The sequence below is a fragment of the Ascidiella aspersa genome, chromosome 2, assembly GCF_963924565.1.
Source record: "Ascidiella aspersa chromosome 2, kaAscAspe10.2, whole genome shotgun sequence".
NCBI lineage: Eukaryota > Metazoa > Chordata > Ascidiacea > Phlebobranchia > Ascidiidae > Ascidiella > Ascidiella aspersa.
The window spans coordinates 9,241,165-9,256,672 of record NC_139448.1 but is presented as its reverse complement, the minus strand read 5'-3'; the positions used below and the strand labels follow the sequence as shown (position 1 = coordinate 9,256,672).

Sequence of the window (15,508 nt, the reverse complement as noted above, 5' to 3'; positions counted from 1 at the left end):
TATAAAAGTGAGCAAACTTGCCAAACTGGGCCCGGCACGAAATTGGCTGCCCCTGATCTGCCCAACGTTATCCAGTTTCTCTTTCGCGTCTTCGATTTCCCAAGAACGAAACCGGAGCCGAGCTATTCCCGTCTGTTTGTCAGCGATATCTTCGGCCAAACTCCAGGTGGACACATGCTCGTTTGGGGATAATTGCCGCTATGGAGCCAGTCAAACGAATACGGGCGGACCCATTTAGAAATTGATTTTCGGCGCTATTTTCGGTTTTGTTTGGCCTACACGTTGCGCATCTTAATCGCACGCTAAATTCTATTTTAAAAATCGATTGAAGGGTACATCCTATAGGTTAATGACTTAGATATGATGAATAGACAAGGGTCGTGCTTTGTCTATCTGCCCAACCATTATTCAGTTAATGCTTAAAGAAGCACATTAATACACACACAAAAGCGATCTTGTCAAAGGTCACTCGGCAACTCTGTTTGGTGAGTGTTTGGTGTAAAACTGCAGCCACATCACGATTCAGTTATTTTTCATTTGTTTCTCTTGTGATCTGGATTTAAAACAGATAGCAGGCATTTTGTGCTGTAGCAAATACCTAACTAATCAAACAACTGGTACCAGTTCTTAACCAAGACACAACCGCTATAGCAATTGTATATATACAAAAAGCGATATACAACTTGTATCGCCAACTTTATATTTTTGTGAGTACTTATTGCAAAACTATAAACGCAAACCAGTAATGTTGACATTTACTTGTTCTTAGAGCGCGACCAAAAAGCATGTACTTAATGCTGTAGTTTGCGCAGTTCTTTGGCGTGACTGACCCGCGTTGTTTCTTGACGTGCAACGCAAGATCAACTTACGTCACAGCGTTATCGTTGCGTCCGATTTTTTTGGCAAAGTACGCACCGTTTTGTAATAACGTCTGCAATCTGCGTTTGCGATGCGAGGAACGTCGTCCAAAACGCTCGTTCGTATATTTTCTGTGCCAAAAAGCATGATGAAGTCACCACATTGTTGACGCCGATAATGTTTACTCTTGTTACAAAGTGCGACAAATGCAAGTTAATCACGAAATAATGCCGTAGTTGCATAGGACAAACTTGAAAAACATCAAGCGTTTTTTGTCTGACTGTCTCTATATACGAACACCGTCGCAGCGGGTTGTGCAAACTGAAATGTTTCCGCCTCGTTTCGTTCACGTAGCTTTGTTTGTGTACATATATGCTGTGGCACAGCAAAACGCATTGTCAATTTTGTGTTTAACAAATTTGATGAAATGACTTTAGTTTACCAAACAGTCATTTTTGTACGACATATAGAATTTTTAATTTTTTAATTGTACAGCAAGACATATTTTTTATCCTTTTATCATCTCCTTGAAATTCAAAACTTTTACTATGCCGCGTTAATTAAATAGTAAACACTTAGCATTAAACAGCATTATATAGTGGTTGTTGGGGTATACTTTACTTGGATTGTTTTAATTCTATAACAAGACTTATTTTTCCTACCCTTTTATCAGCTTTTTAAAGTTTATAAACTCTTACTATGCCGCGTTTATTGAATAACCTAAGAGCACTCAGCATTAAGCTGTGGTATAGTGGTTGTTGGGGTATTGTTTACTTCGGCTGTCTGCAGCGCTGTAAAGACAGCTACCGGTTGGAATGCAAACCTGATGCGTATCTTTATGGCGGCGCCCGTGAAATGCACTCAAAAACCGCACTGGCGAACTTATCGTGCAAAAATACACGCACGAGGTTTGCCTGCAACACGAAAGAGGCACGAACACAGTCGCGCCATTGTATATTGCCAAATGAGAGTCGCTCGAGGCATTTTGCTCGAAATACGACGAAAACAACGCTATTTTCGCGGTGTTTTTCTGCAAACAATGCTCCTGGGCAGTTTTTTGGTTTTCAACAAGAGTTTTGTGCCGAAAGCCGATATTTATAGCCGGTACTAAAACAGTCGGCTTCAATATTTCACTTAAGCCATGGAAGTGACTTAAAATCATGGGTTTAAAGGATAAATCGTTCATGTAAACTTATCTCTTGTCGCCAATCACGATAAAAATCGGAGAACGCAACAAAGAACTGTCTCTTTAGCTGCTTAGTGAACGCCTTGAGTGCGTGCAGCTGTGCTTGTAAACAGCACGGTTTTCACGTCGTTACTAGGAATCCTGGTTTGCCGCAGCCAATACGATTACCCTCCGATTAGAAGCCGAAAGATTGTTAATGGCTTGTTCGCCTTTTGGGGGTTGAACGTGATATCGAAATTCAACCATCAACGCGTATCGGCTGGTTATTTTTTGCACTTTTGTCCTGGAGTGGTGACTAAGCGCAATTATCAAAGAAAGCGTGAAAATTTTTTGAATTTTGTATCGCTATTTTCTTAGTTTCAATTCCATTCTTATACACTTTGTAGTTTGAATGGCAACCTGGTGCCTTTTAATTATTTAGAACGGGGTTATTTGAGGGTTAAGTATTGGTCCTATTAACTGTGAGTGGAGTTGATTGCATCGTTGCATTTCTCTATTTTTACTATATGATGTTTTTTTTAACGGTTTTACAACATAATGGTATTTTAAAAACTGTTTTGACATTACAAATCTCCTTTAATTTCATTTTCATACCAATCCCTATAACTTTAATGTTATTGGTGGGTACGTTGTGAAACTCGGGCATGTTTGTGAAGTTAAAAAGTAAATTATAGGATCTGTTTTTTCAACTGTTGATAACCTGTTGCATGGACGTATGTGGGCCCTAGACAAATGATAATAGCTTTATATAATCATTAGCATTCTTCCCCCTATTAAACATCGCTTAAAACGGCATTAAACCATTTTCCAAACCTGCGTAATAAAAGCGTTAGGCTTCCGTCACACACGGAGGTTTTGCGCCAAAGTGTTGCAAGCCACAATGGCCGGATACGCCTGTGACACACACGAACGTTTAAAGGCAGAGACAGCAACATAAATAAGCCGCCACATCTGAATACAAACGCTCTTTCATGCAGCATACGCGAAGTTAACCGCCACCAGCGCCAAGTCACATAGAACTCGCCCCAAAGTCCCAAAGTTCCGCTTTTCCCGCACCCGCGAACATACACACGGCCTAAATATAGCTGGCAAACGTGCGCAGAGCCAATGCATGGGTGCCTTCAGCAGCACAGAGCCGACCTGAGCAAGCGCTAAGTCAGCAAACTGCAAGCACCAGCCGTTTGAGGGTAGTCACGGTGTTCCTTCCTGCCTGTAACGAAATACGGCTTGAGCAAAATCACTTGATTGAAAAGCCAGTTTACAGGGACAGTTTTCAAGGGCCGGCTCTGTTTTTTCACCCCATGTTTTTTAGACCACTGTAAAAAAAAAAAACACAAATAAAAAGGTGGCTAACTACATTAGAAGATGTCGCATTTATTTAGGTGTATGGTGGACAGCATCGCAAATTTTCTTTATTAACCCGGCCATTTGTATTATTAAAGTGGTCACGTGTACTGGCCTTTTACTTGTGGCCGCCGCTTGCTGTCAAATCACAAGTGTAGGTGTCTCTCTAGAGTGGGGGTTCTATGAAGGACAAATTGAAATATTAGTGTATATTTGAGAAGTAATTAATTTTTTAAAGAAAAAAAAAATGTTTTAGCATTAAATGTAGACTCCAATTTACTGAAATGATCAGCATATGTCTGAAAGTCTATCTATATTGTAATGTAAAATTATGAAAAATCATCATATTTGTTATTGTGAATCTATTTGATTGTGACGTCAATTTATGACGTCATTGTTGAAAATATCTTGCCTATTGTTGTCCACGCGAAGCCAAAAAAAAAATTTAGAAGTCGGCGGTAAAAAAAGTTTAAGAACCCCTGCTCTAGCGCGTGTGATTGACTTATTTTCTTGCCCTTTAATGCTCGCCGGCATAAATCCATCCGACTCGGCGTTCGGGTCACTACGCTTTGCATTAGTTTACTGTGTCCTTATTGTCAGCCAAGCATTGACTGTACCGTCGCATCTGTCTGTTTGTTTATGTTCTCATGCTAGTTGTGCGTTGTGACCCTTGGGATGGTTTATTCTGCGCCGTTACATCAAAATCAAACTTTGATGCGTTGGCTCTGCTTGGCGTAGGTATAGTTGCGTATCGTTAAGCGTAATTTTTGCATATATACTGATCACTGTAATCTGTAATCGGGCCAGAGCAATTCTATTAATCGTTATATCACATGAGCAGTGCTGGTTATCGCACCTACTAAACAGTATAATTACTCGGAAAGCAGCTTTCAATGGCACGTCAATCACTGTGCAGCTGTGCCCAATATCAACATATACAATAACTGCGTGCATCCGTGCTGTAAAGTTGAAATGCGTGTCTTTATTGGGCGAGATTTTAATGTGTTGAAATAAGCGATGAGCGACTGTTGACGCAGCTTAATATTACTGGTTTTAACTATTTGAAAACCGTGCATAAACAGCATCGCTTCTATACTGTAGCCGCGATATTTTACTCCCACTAATCTTAGCTGCTTTAAAACACGAAACCTTCGCCTTACAAATTGTCAGTTATATGTCCGTATAAAATTGTGGTACAAAGTAATATCACTTAATGCAAGAACTGAGTTCGTAAATTTGTGGCGGCCAATATATTTGGAATGCGGTAAAACGAAATAACCTGTTACCAATGTTGTTAAGCTCTCTACTTTGTATGTGCAAGACTCGGTTGTATGACCTACCGCAATTTCGCTTTTTGGTACCAAGCACCTATAGACCTTAGAAGTTAGGCCTTGACTTTATGTACAACCAAGTAAACATCTTAACAGAGCTGTTAAAATGACCCGTAATGGCTCGTATAGGGTCTAAATTTACTGCTGTGCCGTTTAACGTGCGTTGTTTGGACTTGCACCGTGGGAGCTTTAAATCACGCTCGCTTGTCTTTGCGTTCCAAGTTTAATAATCCCGTTTGGATTAAACACCTCCCTTTTTGCAATTAAATCCTTTAAAAAGCGGTCGGGTGTTTACCGCATCAAAAGCACGCGATGTGTGACTACCAAAGGTGATATAAATCATTTCAACGCTCAAACATGCCGTGGAATGTGTTGACTTGGTATCGGCCGAATTCTTTTACGTTTACCACGCGCATTCGTCTTCATAATTTAATTAAGTGAATTTGGCGCTGAATTACCAACTTGGGTATTTAAACTAAAAATATTCTGTTACTACCAGGCATAGTATATACTGAAAATAAGTAGATCCGGTACTTAATTTTTTTATCCGACGTTTCGGCTAACGTAAGAGAACTTCTTTTTAGTATATGGTTATATAAACATTAATTTCTTATTTCTTTTTTTTTCTACCACATTATTTGACACAATGTTCATATGCGCTACATTGTTAATGTTAAAGCTTCTAAGGTCTAAACCGTTTTCTAAGGTCTAAAACCACTTTTTCTTTTCAGTTGCCGACGCCGCCATTCGAAGTCGCTATTCCACCCCCGCAGCTTCGGGCGGCAGCCAATCAGGATCGAGCCCCAGCTGTTCCCCGTCCAAGCCCCCACTCAGGAACAGGGTGAGTGTACCCAACCCTAATAACCCAACACAACAGTTAGTAGACGACGTGTGTCTCTGTTTGATTCGTAATCTCAAAATCTCCCAAAACCGAACCCGAGTAACCACGGATAACCCCGAGTAACCCCGGTTTTAATCACTCGAGCCGTACTAGCGATTGTGCTTGTTTTCAGCGTTTGTGCATTGGTGAAAACATCCATAAAAACAAACATGTGGCGTTCATTTTCCAGGCAAAGCAACTACATGCGACCTTTCTTGCCCGATCTGTCTCGTAAACAAAACTAAAATCGCTTTTACAATTTAGTTGAAACATTGACCTCTTCCCCAAATGTGGGATATTGGGTTTTTAATTCTCAAAATGTTGGGCATTTTTAGGGTTAACTTCCATATTAGAGGTTTCTGACATTTTACCCCCAAAGTGTGGGTTTTCTATCTCTCAAATTCCTCCCCCCAAATAAATTTTAATTGCTTCCCCCTTCCAAACCCCATAACTCTCAAACCCAATTCACCCTACCGGGACACTCACGACCCACGTGCGTGATTCACTTACACGTCTTCATGTGATTTGCTCACGCAGACCCGTCGCACGTCATCCGCGTCACGCCTATCACGAAGCTTCTCGGACATCTCACGTGAGTTGCTCGCTCACGCCGCCATCATGGCGTCATCGAGTCACGCGTCAGAGCTCCTGGGTGAGGGATCTGATGACGAGGGGACTTTTTCGAACCCCTTCTCAACGCTCGAGGTAAAATTTCTGGATTTGTTTGATCGACTGGTGTGCATGGCTTTGCCCGTCTATCATTTCGGCACATTATTATCAGAACAAGGAGGCGATTTTGGACACTTTTTAAAGAACGTGTATCAGCACCACTCTTAGATTAGTATAACTTCTACACCAGTGATTCTCAACCTTTTATGGCTCACGGCACCCCTCAAAAATAAATAGATTCGGGCATTCGGCACCCCGACTGGAATTTTCGTTGAGTAATTTACTGAAATGCTCTATAAATTGAACTAGAACTGGAACAACACAATCAACTTAAACATGTAGGAAAATATTTATTTTAAAATAATGGTGGTGGACCTTCAAAATCAACCCAACATGTAATTATGACAAAACTATGCAACTTAAAAGCAGATAATGGAAACTTCTATTTAATGGGCAATATGCTGCTTTCTTTTCGGTGTCATACGTGTTATACGTGGTTCCATTGAAGTTTTTCACCGACAACTGGTCCTAAAGTTTAAGACTTAAACGAGTTGTAACCTAATTTTAAACAGTTTGACACAACACTTGCAGCATTGTGGCGTACAATAAAGTCCAAAGTAGACCATTAACTCTATATTACGTCACAATGATGCAAATTACGGAACTGGCGAAGTTCTAAATTTGATGGTCAAGCCTTCAGCATCCTGCATTTGCAATTGAGATTTAAAATTGTTATATGTTTGGCGGACCGGCGGTTGAGAACCACTGTGTTAGAGTCTTGTTTAAATATTACCTTCCTGTGAGCGATGACACCGACCAAACCAATTCGTCGAAAACTCATTGACGTTGTATATTATGGTGTCACACCAAAGTTTTTTCAAGAGCCCCCTCCCTTGTTTTGAACAGTTTGGGGGTAAAAAGGGGGGTTCGGTATAAAATTTACTTTTGCATATTATTAATATATTATATATATATTCCCGGGCTTTCTTAACTGTTTGTTCAGTTTGTTAGTAGCTACACCATGAATGTTTAAAATTTAAAATAAAATTTTATTTATTTATCTTAAGTTTATTAGGATGACTGAAGGCGCATTAGTTATAAACCCGCGGACGGGTTAACTTTTAATCACATTCTCCTATGGCCATCCTTTCTGGTTTTAAGTCAAAAATTAAAACCCTTTTGCAATCAGGCTTTTATATCCCATTAGCATCAAAGTCTTACATTTAGTTATGCAACGAAAGAAATCCTCCGCAGAAATGGCCCAACTTATTTCGCACGATGACAAGCCAAGAGCACTCGGCGTCCATAAAAGCAGTAGAATTGATAGAAAAAAAACGGCCCGACCAAACTGCCAGCTGTCAGTCCGGATGCTCCCGTGTTTACCAGCTAGCTTCCGGTCGTCTTCTGAATCATTCTAAACTCGCCCGGTCTCTATTCAACATTTAACTCGCCAGCCTTGCGTGGTAACACCTTGGTACGTGTTGGATTTCTTGCGCGTTGGTTTGGGTTTCCATTCTTTTTTTTCTTTTTTTTTTATTCTTTTTCTATTAAATGCTCAAGTATATTTCTATGCATTTTTGTGTTTTAGAAAAATAATTCGAGTTACTGATCGGTTTTTCGCAAAGCAAAGACTATATCACAAGGCTGCTCAACCTACAATACAATAAATTATTTTGACATCTTGCATTTTTTTTTCTATAATAACAAAATAAAAGACAAAATACGTCTCGCGAAACTCTTATTTTTTCTAGCCGTTGTGACCCGCGGAGAGATTTTTTTTTAAAATGACGCGATGACTGAGTAAAAGATTGGAGGGACCTGGTATATCGTACAATGGCGGTTCTGCAAGTTCAAAAATCACTTGCTCAACTAACTGTATCGTTTCGAAACCACCAGCAGTTGACCTCAATTAACCGACAACTCTTCGTGTGATCTCGTCGAATTCGTCATCTACAAAACTGTTCTTTCACCCTAGGCTATCATTGCACGAACAAAGGCCCCGATTAGAGTTTTTTTTATTTTTTATACATTTCTTGAATGTGGTGTAATGGCCCATCCCCTCCCTGAGCGGATGTTGTGTCACGTGACGTTCACGCTGAGCTACAGCGATGACGTAACAACGTGCTTGACGTCATGTGTGCTGCTGCTACTGCTGCAATCTTGCTCTATTTAACAAAAGCGGCCAAACCATTTCTGTTTTGCAGAAGGCTAGTGCTAGTGTAGGCTAGCCGTACGACTAAATCATTTTTCTAATTTAATGCACTAAGAAGTTTGATTCATTACTGGTCTGCTTCTAACATAAAATCAGCGTCCTAAAAACTAGCACTGGTTGATTTTAAACACGGCAAATCACGTCCGGATAATTAAAAAAAAACTAAATTGTGGTTCACATCGCTTTAAAGAAAAATCGCATACCATACCGACATTTGTACCACTTCTGCGTTGGCCTAACTGGGATTTTCACAATTGTTTAGTATTTGGAATGCCCAAGTTATTCACTAACATGTCATTCAATATAAATTCTTAGATAAAAATTCCAAAAACGGTTGCTATTACATCGTTTAAGGCCGCCCTGGTGAGCTATATGCTCGGGTCTTTACTTAATATCACGTTGAAAGAACAAACATATACATTGCAAGCCAATCGGGATTGACTTTTTAATTAGCCAAGCAACTTAAGAAAACAAAGCTTGCGAGATCGATATGTTATTTAGGGGCGTAACACCCGATCCGGATTTGGTCTATAGATAAACTTAGCCACAGTTCCACAATCCACAACGGAGATTTTTATACGAATTTTAGGTTTTGCAAATTTTGTACGTGTAAATTTTTTTCTGGTACACATTTGTTTCATCTATTTTCTGACATACATTTGTAAAAATTACTATAACAGTATGCTCTTTACCGAGGAAGGGGACATGTAAATTGGCCGTGCAAAAGGCCAAAATGTGTGTCTGGGTAAGGGAGACGGGTGCTTTCAAACAGTCCATAAAAACTGACAAAAACTCTTCTGTCAAATCATGCCATCTGGCCCCCATAACGCACAAACCTAACCCTTCGTTCATCTTTCCAGCATTTGAATGGTGGGCGTATGAAGCTGGTAGACGAACCGAGCCTTGCCCTGCTCGAGATGACCTTTGACATCGCCACCAGCGAGCATCTGAAGAGCTGTCAGTTCACTGAGGGAAGCAGGTCACTGCCAAGACGCAAACACAGGCCCAAGTCGGTTTTCGGTAAGTTGGCGTATTTGTGTTACACTGGTTTTACGCTATATGTAATTTCTCTAATAAAACCACTTATCAGTCCTGGACTAGCTGGCTTTCAGAGTTCATTGAAAATATATCTTTTACGCTCAATGGAAAATTTTAAACAAAATTTTATAATTGCTTGTTTAGTCGATCAAAGATATGAAATTCCCAAATAAAACCTCTTATCAATTTTTGACTAGCTGGCTTTCAAAGTTCACTGAAAATTTATCGCGCAACGATTAAGCCGTGATGGCGTATTTGTGTTAAACAGCTTTTACGCTTTATGGAAGTTTTAAAATAAAGTTTTAAACTGCTTGTTTAATTGCGACCACGCCCTCATGTCAACCGAAATATTAAATTTCAAAATATTTTTCTTGGGCCAGCTGGCTTTTAAAGTTCATTGAAAATTTAACGCGCAACGATTTTGTAGTTTTTGGTAAGCGGCGACCTTTTTAAACTGCAGATTTGTAAGCTATAGTATAAAACAAACGCAACTTGTTAATAATATTTAATTGTCAATTTCATATTATAACATAACGCCTGCTGACAGACCCTATATAGGTTAGGAATACTTGCCTAATACTTTTTTAACCTAATTTCACCAAACCAAATTTACTAGTGTCTTTAAAATCTGATTTAGATCAATTTGTACGTTTTTCAGTCTGGTAAAGTGTTTGAAAGCGGATTTTTACACGGGCTGGACATAGCGCAAAAATATCAGTTCTATTTACTGCCAGAACATTATAAATAAAACTATTGAAATTTAGCAATGTAAACCTATTTTTAACGTGAAGCATTTACTATTTTATCAGCCACGTTCAACCAGGCTCCTCACCCGCACTCCCCAAACCACCAAGGAATGTCGCTGAACCTCTCATCCCCGGCACACACCGTCCACCACCTCTCCTCAGACAGCCTAGACTCGGCTCCCGCGTCCAACTGCACAACTCCGGATGGTTCCACCACATCCCAACATCCGACTTCAGTGAGCGACGAGTACAAGATGGCTCTTCGCCGATCCATGATACTCTCTCCTCGCGGCAATAACCTCGCCTCCTGGTGGTGCGCACGGAAGAGAGCCGACGCGGAGGTGAGTGAGGATGTGGAACGGAGGTCCCTCGCCTCCGTCATGTCGGTCCTCGCCCGGAACATGACCTGCTCCGTGCGCCGCAGCATCAGTCTTCCGGACATCTCCAAGATCAGCACGCTCTTCCACGGCCAAGGGAAGATCGCCGCTCTTCCTCCCTCCTCCTCCGCTGCCTCTTCGCCGCGAAAGAGCCGCTCCCGGACCAGAGACGAGGTCTTCTACCAGAACGCCGAGAAGCAGGAATTGGTCCTCACCGACGCGGCGGAAAACGCTCCCGAGCAGCGTCCTAAATCGATCTGCGTCGTTGTGAGCGATCACTCCAGCGTCTCCGGAGAATCAAGCGGAGGACACCACGTGCGATTCTCCACATCTGAAGAAGCGAAAATTACCACTTTAGATAAAACCGCCGCAAATCATGGTGCCGTTGACCAAGGAGCTGCTTCGGAGTCCACTGGTTGCTCGGACTGCGGCCATGCTCCTGAAGAGCGGACTTCCGCATCCTCTTCCGAAAGCTCCTCCACCGGGATCCTGGTGGCCGCAGCCGAAATCACACGCAGGCGACGAAGAAGTGCCGAAGCGAAAGGAAACGAAATAAGTTCCAGGAACTTCTCGAACAGCAACATCAACCACGCCTCTTGCAACGGCGCTTCTGATCCATCCAAGCTCCGCAACCGGGACTCTGGGTTCGAGGACGATCTTCATCCTTCGCTCCTCCCGAGTGGCAACCACCACTTGGTCTGGAGCATAGACGAGGACGAACTTTCCGCATCCGAGCCTCCGGACTCGATGTACTCCAGCTGCTCCTTGGGAGCGAAGTCCGGTCTGAATCCTGACCCCAATGGTGGTTCCCTGGTTACTGACTGGAACTGCAATCATAGTAACTTCGTGCGCTCCTCCAAGTACAATCTGCGATCGTCTGACGCCGTCCTTTAGCGAATAACGCCGATCTGGCGTTTATGCAATAAGCTATGTTAGAAGCAAGAGGCGGTCACGCCGTTTAGCTACAAGTGTTTATCGCCCATTGGGAGTATTATTATGCCCCTTTGTTAATTTAGACCAGTGGTTCTCAAACTCGTCCAGCTTGCGGCACACGTTCCACGAAACAAAGTTGCTTTAAGAAAATTGTTAGGCAAATTTTAATGCAATGTCACCCTTACTACGCCGCACTGCAATAAGTAAATACCATTATTATCGGTAATCAAGGCGTACATTAAGGCCACACTTATTTGTAATACAGGCCAGTTCATTAAATTAAATCAGTTCCGTGGCACACTTGAGAATTTCTCGAGCCGAGGCACACAGTTTGAGAACCACTAAATTTTTGTAGAAGATGTTCCGGTGTTATCCGTCGATTCCGCAAGTATCTTTTCCTTTAGAACACGCACAGTGTCCGCGTTTTACGTGGCACCGCGCGAGACGAAGCCTGCACCTTAATTACGCTTCCACTGAGGCTCAGTATTCCTATAGTAACAAATTCCGGGCGTTTTACCCCTTTAAAGCACTGCTTTCTACGATTTGTTGGCAGCCAAAATATTCGTTTTTCCGTCAGTCGATTGAAGCTTTTTCCCAATGAATGGGTGGCCGCGCATTAGACACAGCATCACGCCGAGTACACATTACAAGTGTTTATCTGTCCTATATAGCCTCAAAGCGCTCTTTTTACCCATTCACCCCCGCTTGCACGCTGTCTATCCTCTCGTATTATTATTATCCCCCTGTGTGTTCGACAACTCTTGTATAGAAAACTGTGTTATTCCACGCGACTATCGTGGAACGTTTACCGAGATGAATACTCTCAGAATTATACAAGCAGCGTTTCGTCGTTTTTCTGGTTCGCGTTTTAGTTTTTGCCGTTTTTTGTTGCGGTTTTCGGTTGCCCTATATTATAACCTTTTCTCGCGTTTTCTTCACATCCCCGTTATGACGTCATTGGCGTGACGCGTGGGAGACCACGTGTGACGTCAGCTTTTTGCGAAAATTTCGTTGGTCACTGTATTTTGCGTAATACTTGGTTTAAAACCAAAAAAGTCAACCAAAAACGATTTTCTTCATCAAAGCCTCTTTTCGGCGCTCGTAATTTTTAACGGTTCGCTTCTAAAGATGGCAAGTTTAGTCACCTGTCGAGCCACTGCCGTTGCTTTTATAACAAAAATAATTTTTTCTGTGGCTTTTTTTTCTAAGTTTGCTTACCAACACCCCAACAATATGTTTTCGTCACGTTTTCTAACGATGTCCTCTTCGGAAAGTGTTTCTCAACCCATGGCCCGCGACCTTAAATTGGGTCGTAGTTTAATCTGGCTGGCTCGAAGAATACAGTCATTCTATTTGGTTAGATTTATCAAGATTGGTTCTGAACATATTTTATACAATATATGACAAAATTGCAGACATGGCTCATTTTCAATTCGAGCTTATTGACGACCAATTCGAGCTTATTGACGTCAAATGTTTGGTTTTCTTCCAAAAAGTTTGGTGAATATAATTAAGACGCCAAAGCTTCGTTGTTATGCTTTCGCTAAGTATATTTGCGTCGCCGCAAAACAAAGGTTGAGAAACCCTGATCTTATAATCTTACACCCAAACATTCGCAGCTGTGATTTTCTGACCCCCTGCAACTCGTCGTATTGCAAATAACTATATATTCCTACAGCTTGTTCTGTTTTTGTGTTTGCAGTACTTGTTGTTACGAAGCATTCTTTCTTCTAATTTTCGTTCTTTTCGCGTTGCTATGTTTTTTAGCATTTCTTGCCTTGTCCCCCCAAATCCCCCGTTCTTGTGTTTTTTTCTGCTTGCCTTGTTTATAAGAGCGAATAATTATGTTCCAACAGTCTTGATCCGGCAAATAAATGTAATTTTCTCCCGACATTCTTGTGTGTTGTATTTACATTAGCAAAATGAGAAGAATAGTAAAAAATAAATATTCGACACTTTCAAATTATGCTAAACAGGGGTTCTTAAACTTTTTTTACCGCGGACCCTTAAAATTTTCTTTCATCTCGCGTGGACCACTGAAGGCCAAGAAAAAGACGTCACAGTACAAATAGACTTCACCAACTTGCTGATTTTGGTCCAAAAATGTGAAAGTGAAATGGAGTCTAAATACATTTAGTTCAAAACCTTTTTATTTTTAAATAAATTATTTTCTTTAATAAATTGATTACCGCTACACTAATGTTTCAATTAAACCTTCATGGACCCCCTAGAACTAGTTCACGGACCCCCAAGGGGTCCATGGACCACAGTTTAAGATCCCCTGTGCTAAAGAAAATACCTCCTTCATTCTGCATGAGCTTGATATTCATTGTACGTCTTTAACTACATCATCCAGCCATTACGCCTCATTAAAAAAGGCAATCAACTTTTTTATATGAAATTGCCTTTCCATCAATCAATAAGCTAAGATTTTAAGGAAAAAATTCTATGTATTTTACAACTTTATGACGGGATTTATCTTGATATTTTACAGCGTATTATCAGATACACCAAAATACTTGTTATAAAGCAAAATAGTCCCGATTTTGAACTAAATTTTCAACAATTTCAAAAGGCTTTTCACCATTGCCTTTGTATTTCCAGCTTGCTTCAATAAAAATGGTCATTGTAAATTTTTTTTAACTAATTTGCCCCAAAAAACGAAATAAGTTCCGCTTGAAACCAGCTCATGGAAGTTTTTTAAAAGTTTTTTATTGAATATAATTTTTTCCAGTTTTACATAAAATCTTTTGAATGTACTCTTTAATTGACTGACCATCATAATTACGTTTATTTAATTTTTAAATAAAACAACTTTTTCAACCAAAAGACCAAAAAAAAGCTAAACCAATATTTGGAAATTCCCATTGAACAACGATTTTTTTAATTTTCTGATGTTAACCAAATCAAACTTCTGGCATTAACAAATAGAACAAAATTTTGCCCAAAACAATTGCAATTCGAACCTAATGCATTTAAAGCCCAAAACAGGTTGCAAATCGGAAAATTTACCCCGGGAACGAAAAAGTTTGTATTTCTTTAAATTTGGAAAAACAAGCAATAATTACCGCAAATCGTTGGATTTAAAAAAATATTATAAAACATAAAACAGCCAGGACTATTGTGGCCTTGCCAAGGTCATAAATTCATGGTCCAATCTTCTTTGTTTCAAATAGCCACAGTTTAAAAAAAATTTCATAAATCTGCAAAATAAAAATTATATTCGAAAAAAAAAGCAAAAAGATTCACTAATTGTCGAACAAGTCAGTGTGTAGAACTGCGATCTAGAATCATAGTACAGTGCAAGCAACCCCAGGTTAAAAAAAAACTGTAGTAAGGTTCTAACTCACGATCAAATTAGTGCTCCGGTTTGAAATTCTGGAATATACCAATTTGAGGCGATTCTAAAAGGTTGTTGAAAAACAAATTACTAAAATATAGTTTGTTTCTAAATTCTAATGAAAGTTCGAAGAGAAATTCCTCGGATTAGAAATTGCATTAATTTAAATCACTTATAAATCAGAATTTAAAATTATTTTGACCTAATTTGTTTTATTTTAGCAGGGCTTTTATAAAAGTTTTTGATTTTGATAAAATTTTCAAGAATTTTTTATGAAAAAATGCTTTGTTTTGTATTTTCCTTCAGCAATTTGTTGAAAGTGCCCGGTTTGGTTTTAACCGATTCGAAAAAATAATTCTTAAATACGACGTTTAGTCATTTTAGTAAGTTTCAAACACTTTTAGTTTCTTCTTCTTTTACCAAATATATGGATCTTATAACGCTAAAAATGGATTTTTTTTCTTGTCTCCACCCAAAACTAACCTGTCACTTGGACCTTTTACAAACATTTAAATGGACAGTAACCTGTGTTTGAAAAACGGCAACCTGTGTAGGCCTACATTTTAAAAAGATAAAATTGACGGTAACCAGGTA

The 15,508-nt window shown here is 40.0% G+C and overlaps 1 protein-coding gene across 1 annotated transcript in view; it reads left to right on the top strand.

Moving 5' to 3' along the window:
- Positions 1-13,434, top strand: part of LOC146163472 (uncharacterized) — a 32,953-nt gene extending 19,519 nt beyond the window's left edge. Inside the window, exons 8-11 of the mRNA XM_083381818.1 lie at positions 5,451-5,560; positions 6,137-6,304; positions 9,341-9,500; positions 10,328-13,434. Coding sequence (XP_083237944.1) covers positions 5,451-5,560; positions 6,137-6,304; positions 9,341-9,500; positions 10,328-11,535 — 1,646 coding nt within the window. The 3' untranslated portion in view covers positions 11,536-13,434. The remainder of the gene's footprint in view (positions 1-5,450; positions 5,561-6,136; positions 6,305-9,340; positions 9,501-10,327) is intronic.
- Positions 13,435-15,508: the final 2,074 nt, after the last annotated feature.